The following is a 9,885-nucleotide window of genomic DNA, read 5'->3' on the forward strand; positions in this document are numbered from 1 at the left end:
ACTATGTCAAAACACACCGTGAAACCTAGTGAATTAAATGAGAAAGCAGGTTTAAGTGAAAAACAGTTTCTTAACACACAACCAACGAGAACTAGAGACTCAGGACAAGGACAAACAGGTGACGATTTTTATTTGACTTTTTTTAATAATATACCTACATATAATATAAATATATATATATATATATATATATATATATATATATATATATATATATATACATATATATATATATATACATATATATATATATATATATATATATATATATATATATATATATATATATATATTTTAGTATAAAGTATTTAACTAGTGAATTCAGAGGTTTAATCGGTCATTCAGGTTGGCAAATAAAAAAAAGAAGTCAACTACTTCATAAGTTTATCGGAGACGTTTCGCTTTATATTTCTAAAGCTTCATCAGTTCTCTAAAATACAATAGATGAAATAGAGTTTATAAGAAATACAGATGTTAATAGTTTATAACTTACAAGTCAATATGTAGTATATTATCGATGTTATTATATATGTACTGTAAACTTTACTCATTATTTAAAACTAACTTAAAAACAAAACAAAACAACACACAAACTCTGCAGAAAATAATGTTCATATTTTGTTCATACACTATATATATATATATATATATATATATATATATATATATATATATATATATATATATATATATATATGTTATGATGTGTTTTTTTGTTTGAATGATGAGCAATGAGTATTTTTAATAATATAATATATAGGGTTTTTATCGCGGTTCTCAAAGAATTAGCTTGTAAGTACTTTTTTAAATTATCTTTATTATAATTATTATGAAACACACATATATATCTAACTTAGCCAATGTAAATTTAAAATAAACTATCTTTAAATTGATATTCTTATAAAACTAATTAAATTCTATAGACAATGTAAAATTTAAACAAACTATCTTCAAAATTGAAATTGTTATGACACTAACTAAATTATATTAACAAAATTTTGTACCTTTCTTTCACTGAATGCCTAAATGAACTGTTTTCCACTATATAGATTCTAATCATCACTGAATGTCTTCGTACTTCGGTTATCCTTGTTTTTGTGAAATTACTTTTTCCAATTATCAGCTTCTACCAATTTAAGATATAGTTTTCTTCACCAGCATTTATACACCACCAAGCAAACCAGCAAACACCTTTTATATTTATTCTTCTTTTCAATATACCAATATCCAATTATTATAAGTTGATTTATACTAATCTCCAATCATAATATAATTTTAATTCCTTCCAATGTCCATCCAATATTCCTCTAATATACTTTTATAATCTTCAATAATTATTTGTGTATAATTATAAATGTGCATTAAATATATGCATAATTTTTAATCTTCATTTAACTCACTATATTAAACAATTGGACTATCTCCAACTAACTTTCATATTTCTTACTAAACTGCTTGACTGACTTACTAAAACTGTGAACAATTGACTTCACTAACTAATTGTGTCTATCTTCTACTAACTTTCATAAAAACTGGCCTGACTTCTGACTAAAAACTGCCATCTTGAATCCAAATCACGGGTATTTATATCCTTTTGGATATTCCAGAACCATCTGGTAAGAGATCATGTTCCAATTTGTTCTATTTCTTCGATATCGATGTTCTCGAAAAAAATATCTGTTCTATCCACCGACATAATCATTATTCCAGAATGTTCGACCGTAAACAATGGTCACACTCTGCACTCTGGAGAATTCGTTAATGTTCCATTGATAATTTTGTTGACATTTAGGCTTTTCAGATCAGAATAAACACTTAAATTAGTAACTAACACTCTAATTTAATAAAATACACATTTCAAACAATATATTATTATAACCCCACTTTATATTCCCTTATGATTAATTTCTATCTGTCAATTACTTCGAGAGTATTTTTGGTTGCCTATGCACATGGCTCACTTAAATCTATTTACAACATTAAAATACAACTTTTTACAATTATTATATGCTAATTTCTTAAAAATACCCTCACATAAATAATTTTTATTAAATTCTCTAGTATATAACTTATAAATTATTTTCTATAAACCCTAATCGTATCAATATATATATATAGATATATAATTATATATATATGTATATATGTATATATATATATATATATATATATATATATATATATATATATATATAAGAAAAAAGAAGTACTTGTGACTCGTTTGGAAAAAATATATAAATGTTTTGGATGGGTTGGAGTCAATAAAAGGGGCTATTGGTTAACTATTTATTATCTCGAGCTTTCAATTGTGTTTACAATTATTATCAAGAGCTGCTAAAAAAGACAAAATATCTTACAAAGTTGAACTAGAAAGAAAACAATTTTTGTTAACTTTTGTTCCGGTTAAACCGGTTTTTATTTTTAAAGTAAGAACCGGTTATTAGGTTTGTACCGTGATTAGGATTAGGTTAGGTATTATTTTGAATCCCAATCATAATTATTATTCTCAAGTAATTATTCCAAACAAAACTATAATTTAAATTTTATTTTATTTTATAAATACAGAAGCAAACTGAAAGTGCAAACTTGTAACCAATTGGATTAAAAAAAAAACCGAAAACCGGTTTTGGGAAAAGCCGATTTTTTTGGCCAGTTATAACCGCCAGGTTAAACCGTAACCAGAAAAAAAACCGGTATAACCGAAAACCGGTGTTTTGTCAAAAATCGGCATCCCTACTACTGAGGGACATCAACGGGCAGAACAGGCGGATTCCTTATCAATAAGTAATGGAATCGAAGAGAAATAGAAATAACTAATATCTCCGATAGAGTCTTAACCTTATAACTATCAAAGAAATAAATTATACAAATTATACAAATATACACATTAAAAATTACTCACACTCACGAAGAAAGAGAGGAACTTTACAATAACATAAATCAAGCTTTAAATAACAATAACATTTTAAATATTTAATTGGTAACTTTGTTGCAAAAAGGAAGAAGAGAAACGGCATGGAACAAGTCATAGAAATGTATAGAGTTGGTGAGAAAAATGAAAGGGAAGAAAGAAAGATTCAGTTTGCATACTAGCAAAAGATGCCTGTTGTCTGTACGTTGCCTCATGGCCTAAATTTTTGGAAACTTGTATCGTATAGTCTTTTGCAGTCTCGGTGAATATCTGTGTCAGTTAACTGAGACGTTAAGATACACGAATCTAAATAAAAAAAGTGTAGGTAGTAATTCTACTCTACTTGTTATTTCTACTGTCTCTTTTATATTTTATATGACACTTTTTCAAATTCTAGAGTCACTTTCTACTGAAGAATCAAAAAAACCCACATCACAAAATACTGCAAAGATTGATACAATCATTAAAAAGAAAATTATGGTGCCCGATGTCGATAGAGATCTAGTAGGACCAAGCACTAAAAAAATTGCAAGTAGTATGGAGGATAACCAAACCAGTGAAAAGATCATAATTAAAAAGATATTGGAAAAAGCCATAATTTTTTTTAAACAAAAGCATGGGCCAGTGAATGATGTTTTCGATTTAAAGGTAATTAATATAATAATAATAATAGTTCTATAAATTTTTTAGGACATAAATATTACCTCAAATTATTTTTAAGCAAATTAAATCTTTTTCTTAAGGTGCCCTATCTAACTAGTTGATGTTGGCGACAATTCTGGCATACTCCTCTCGGTCTTGTGTAGCTCTAAAGAGTGCATGGACATTGAGGTTTGTCCAATCCCTTTTGTTTTTAAACAATGAGTATTCTTTCTTCCGATGCCACGTTTTTCTTCTATCTTCCCTTCCATAATAAGCTTTAAGAACTGGTACTTGGAATTTCGAAATATATGACCCAGATAAGCAGTTATTCTTCTTTTTATTCTTGGCAGCAATTTTCGTTCTCTGCCCATTCGATTTAATACTTTGACATTTGTTGTGTGATCTGTCCAGAAAATTTTAAGTATTTTAAATACCCACGTTTCAAAGGCCTCCAATCGGTTCATCACATTGGCCTTTGTGGTCCAGGTTTCTACACCATATAGCAGTGTGGAGTAAATGTAACATTTTACAAAGCGATATCGAAGCGTTAAGTTAAGGCTGCTGTTGCTTAGCAAGGTTCTCATATTAGTCAATGCTGTTTTGGCTTGCTCAAATCTGCTACCTATCTCTGTGTCTGTATCTAGATCTTTAGTTATCCAACTACCGAAAACTGAACATGGGGACCTTTTGGATGTTCTTATTGTTTACTCTTATATTTAATTGCATATTTAGTGTTCTGCTAACCACCATTATCTTCGTCTTGTCTATATAATCTTCAAGCCAAGTCGTTCTCTTTCAGTGTTTATTCTATCTATTAGTCGTTGTAGCGCTTTTTGGGTATCAGCTATTATGACTATATCATCAGCATAGCGAAGATTACTAATAGTCTGTCCGTTGATTTTGATTCCATCTTCAGTGTCACTTAAGGCTCTATCGCAAATCGTTTCAGAGTTAAGATTAAAAAGGAGGGGTGACAGAATACAACCCTGTCGTACATCTTTTTCGATTAAGAAATATGATGTAGATTCCAGTTCTACTCTCACAGATGCCACTTGATTCATATAGGTAAAGTTTCTTTATGATTTTAAGGTCATTCTCATCTATCGAACGTTCCTGAAGTAATCTTATTAATTCTTAACGATTAACACAATCGAACGCTTTCTGGTAACCAAAAAGCATAGGAAGACATCTTTTTGCTGATCTCTGCATTTCTGAAGTAGGACAGTTAAGCTATAAAGTGCTTCTCTTGTGCCAAATACTTGTCTAAAACCGAACTATGTGGGGCTAATCTCTCTTTCACATCTGTTATATATTCTTGGGTGAATTATCTATAAGGAGAGTTTTAGGACCTGGCTCAATAAGCTGATCATTCGGAATTGGTCGCAACTATTAGCGTTTGGCTTTTTCGGGGTTGGTATAAAGGTTGATTGAAATTAATCCTGTGGTATTTGACCGGATACATAAATGTCATTAAAAAGATCTACCAAGGCATCTATATTGTTTTCACTCAACATTGTTAGAACGTCTATGTATATGTCATCTGAGCCTGGTGCTTTTCTCTATTTGCTCTGTTTGATTGCACTTACAACTTCTGATATTAATATTTTGGGGGAGGGTTCACTTTTATATTTACTTTCAGAGTTTCTTCTAGTGTTGTCTGAGTATAGTTGCTGTGTGTAGTTTCTCCAATGTTGAAGTAGATCCTTGGGATCAGTAATTAACTTATTGTCCTTTAAATTAAATACTTTACTGTATTGGCTGACTACTAGCTAATAAAAACTGAATTAAGATAACTTTTAAAGAGATCGGAATCATATATTTAAAAAAAAACTTAATTTGATTTTAAAAAGTCATTTGGGATGACATTATTTATTCTTTTTTTTTTCTTTTATTGATTCATTCTTTTATCCACATATCCGAAGAGTGTGATTACAGATATTTTTTATGTGATAAAACATACTCTCTCAACTCCTCTGCCACACAGTCCTTCCATCTTCTCCTTAGTTTTCCTCTATCTCCCCTTTCATCAACTTTTAACACCTTGTCCTATCCTTCGTCCCACTACGAAAAGCTTACGTCTATTTATTACCTCCCACCAAACTTCACTATTATAACAATAACCGTTCAAAAGATACAAGAAGGGAAACGGACTTTTGACTAGCGCTGTATATACATTTATATTTATATAAGTGTAAATTAGTTTTATTGCAATAAAAAAAAATAGTTTTAATTTAAAGTGGTAAAATAAAAGATTAAAGAAACGATCTGTCTAAAGCAATAATAAAATGTACTTATCGGATGGGCTGTGGGTTCCTGGACTACAACTCGGTTCCAATGTTATTAATTATCCTTTTATTGTAATTTCATAAGTCTAATATAAGTGTTTTTTAGGTGCAATCAACTGGAGGTGTTATGGTATTACCAAAACAATTTCTAAACAGCCAAGCATGTGGTAATTGTTTAAAATACCTTTCAGTTGGACCAGTAACAATATCTAACACACGTCCATTTATTTTATGCGGTCGAGAAGAATGCGCAGATTATAAAAAAAGCATAAAGTATTTCCCACTGCCATCTTTTTATAACAAAATTGCTAAAAACTATCTTTTTAACTGTGTTAATCATTATGAAGGTTGTACAGAGATTTTTTCTTTTTCCAACAATGTAGAAGAACATGAATCTTTATGTACATTTAAAAAACTATACAAATGTTCATCCTGTTCCATTCAGGGGAACGCTTGTCAATTAATTCAACACTATAAACAAAATCATCCTAATAGTTTGGCTTACGAGGGAGTATTTCAGTTGAAAACAAATAACATTGTATTTTACACAGATCAACAACTCGTGGCAATATCAATTTCTTTACTAGATGATACTTTAAAGATATCATGCAAGCAACTTAATAGATGTTATGTAGTAACCAAGTATAAAATTATAATATTTCATCCTAGTTCCGATATTGAGTTTGTCTCGAAACTTATTGACATAAAAACACAATCCTATTCAATAGATTTACGTGACTTGCCAGAGTCATTTTCTACATCTATACTTTTTGGAGCAATTAAACTTTATTGTCAAGATCAGGCGAAAGAACCTTTTGCTATTGTACAAAAACCAATAGATGACTTACATACAACACTTCTTAAGACGATTGTGGACTTATATCTGAAGTCAGAAATTATATGTTGCCATTGCCAGAATATTATCGGGTTAAAGACACGTGTGTTATTTTGTCCACAAAGTCACGTAAGCTGCACTGATTGTATAGAAGATTATTGTACTATTTGTGAAACTTATTGCGATTGGTTGGATATGGAAAACTTGCTTAGAGATTTTAAATTGACGTGCGATTGGAAAAAATGTAATAAGCAAATAAAATGCTTGGAGTTTCCTATACACAAACAAATCTGTTGTAAAAGAGAATACACTTGTCCCGAACTGGGATGTGATTTTAAAGGAACCAGAAAAGAACTTACATACCATTGGCATTCTGCTATTCCATTAATATTTGGTTCAAAAGTAATCATTGAGTTACGCCAAAGTTCATACTGGATGACAGATAATTTGTTTGAATTGTTGTTAATACAATTTAAGACTGTTGGAAAAGACACTATTTTGGAAGTTGATGAAAAGTTTACTTGTTTTCAAAACAATTATAAGCTAGAGCTAATGCGCAAAAAAGAAAATGAAAATCATTACCAAAAATTTGTGACACTTGCACAAAAAGGATCAACTAAAACGTATATATCTACTCTTCCAACAAATTATACATATAAACTTGTTGTTAAGTTGGATATTCCTGGAATTATAGAAGATGTAACAGAAAATACTGTATTCATACAGAAAGAAACAGCAGAATCCATTTTAAAACGTCTTCTTAACGTATTTATGAAAATCAAATTTAAATGTTCAAATTGCAGCACCCTTATAAATGAGAAGCCTCACATTTTTATTTGTGAGTACAGTCATATATTCTGCAGTAACTGCTTAGGATTTTGTGTTCGATGTACAAGTGCTAAAGTAATATTCACGCCCCTTGAAACACTACTACAAAATATAAAGTTATCATGCGATTGGCCTGACTGTACAGAAACAACAGATTGTTGGAATTTTCTTTTACACAAACAGGTATGTTCAAACAGATTGTATACATATCCTACTTTAATTAAAGGAATGGATCATTTTTACGATACCAAAGAAAATCTTCAAGAAAAATGGCCCACAAACGGGATACAATTATCATGTGGTAAAGAGTTTGATTTTAAAATAAACTCAGCAGGGAGCACATTGGCATTCTGGTTAACTTCCTACGTTAATGAATTGTTATTGGTATTTCTTTATTTTGACAAAAAATTCTGTTTGGAAGTAAAAGAAAGTTTGGCAATCTTTACTAATAATTACAAAATAAAATTGTACGAATATAATGAAATTAGAACACGGTATGAAGAAATCGAAGAACTAACCCAGAGAGGAAACATAAAAATTTCATTAAAGGGTCTAAAAGTTTTTGCAAAATATAGATTAACGATTGTCAGAGTTTATTAGAAATTCGTATCAGAATGTAAATTCCTTTACTTCTGTTTGTCTATATGGGAAAGAGTGGGGCAAAATGGTCCCTGTAACATTTTTTTATGCTGAAAATAACAAAAAGGAAACAATTAAGTAAAATATAATCAAAAAATAAAGAGCAGAAGATATTTCTGTGCAAAAATTATATTTATACAGGGTGTTTCAAAAAAAGGTAACCCCGTCTCTAGGGTAGGTAAAAAAGTGAAAAATAATTGGGGTTTGCTTAGTAAAAAATTTTTGTAACGCCCTCCGTTTTCAACATACAGGGCGTTGAAGAAAAAACATTTTACGCATTTTTTACGATTTTGCCGAAACTACTAGCAACCTTGTAATGAAATTTTACACGAATATGTTTTGGAAGCTGATACATCCCATGTATTTGTTTTTATATCTGATTCTCATTGAGGGCGCTAGTTACACGGATCGTACTAAGTATTAGTCAATATAATTTTTTTAAGAGTATGATTATTAATCAAAATTTCAAGTAAACTTAAACATCATTCAATTTTACACAAAAAAGGTACTCTTGGTAAAACTCGATACTGTGTACCGTTTTCGATATATTTTGTTTTGAAAATTATGAAGTAATATTTGATGCTGGTATAAAATAGTTAGTAATTAAACAAAACTCACAAGAAGAAAATTAAATTAATGACTAAGAACATAAAATAAAATTCAATTACAATAAGTGTTCAAAACGCCCTCCGTTTTCGCGAATACACAAGTCTATTCTTTTTTCTAAAGATTCCATTAACCTTCTAAACGGTAGGGGATCAGCTATGATGTCATTAAATTGACGTTGAATTCTTTCTTCAAATTCTTGGCGTGAATTTACCTCTGTAGCATAGACTTTTTCCTTAATATACGACCAAACTGCGTAGTCCAAAGGGTTAAAATCGCACGACCGAGGAGTCCAATAAATTGGAGCTTCTGCACCTCTACCAATCCATCGATTCGGAAAATGATTACTCAATAAATTACGACACCTTCTATCAAAGTGTGGTGGAGCTCCATCGTGCATAAAAAATAAAGATCTTTGCTCGTTTAGCGTTAAATCTTCTAATATCTAGAATAAGGAATTGTTTAAAAAATCAAGATACATATCACCATTTAAATTTCCAGGTAAAATATGATAACCTATTAATTTGTTACCTAAAGTTGCTGCCCAAACATTAACTTTAAATGAGTGTTGGTAAGTTGATACCCTTTTGACTCGTATATTCTCATCACACCAGTAGTGTGCACTATGGGAGTTAAACATACCTTGTCGCGTAAAGGTGGCCTCGGCCGTAAAAAGAATGCATTTAAAAAAATTTATATTGTGGGCTGTCCTTTGTTGCAATGTTTCACAAAAATCCACTCTAACCGGTAGATCATCTGTCAAGAGCTCTTGGACTTTTGTGTAATGATAAGGATGTAATTGCTGTTCTATCAGTATCCGCCAAGTACTTGAAGAAGAAGTATTTGTTTGTCTTGCTATATTCCTTACGCTAACTGTTGGATCTTGATCAAGTAAATTTAAAATATTATTTTCTTTATTAATTGTTCTTGTTGTTCTTGGTCTACCAGAATTTATTTTATTTGGTCTCACATTCCCAGTTTCTCGACAACCTCGTTCAATGGCTCTAAATGTTTTTTTACTTGGTAAGTTTCTTCTAGAAAACTTTTCTGCATAACGTGTCACAGCTGCACTAGAACATCCTAAACATTCGCCTAATGTTAATAACATGTCAGTGTATTCAACATCTGAATACATTTTG

At 30.3% G+C, this 9,885-nt stretch overlaps 1 protein-coding gene across 1 annotated transcript in view; it reads left to right on the forward strand.

Moving 5' to 3' along the window:
- Positions 1 to 8,455, forward strand: part of LOC140431217 (uncharacterized) — a gene marked incomplete at its 5' end in the record, with an annotated part of 41,156 nt that extends 32,701 nt beyond the window's left edge. The window contains 2 exons of the mRNA XM_072519147.1: positions 3,309 to 3,559; positions 5,945 to 8,455. Coding sequence (XP_072375248.1) covers positions 3,309 to 3,559; positions 5,945 to 8,101 — 2,408 coding nt within the window. The remainder of the gene's footprint in view (positions 1 to 3,308; positions 3,560 to 5,944) is intronic.
- Positions 8,456 to 9,885: the final 1,430 nt, after the last annotated feature.

The sequence above is a fragment of the Diabrotica undecimpunctata genome, unplaced genomic scaffold (assembly GCF_040954645.1).
Source record: "Diabrotica undecimpunctata isolate CICGRU unplaced genomic scaffold, icDiaUnde3 ctg00000444.1, whole genome shotgun sequence".
Lineage (NCBI taxonomy): Eukaryota > Metazoa > Arthropoda > Insecta > Coleoptera > Chrysomelidae > Diabrotica > Diabrotica undecimpunctata.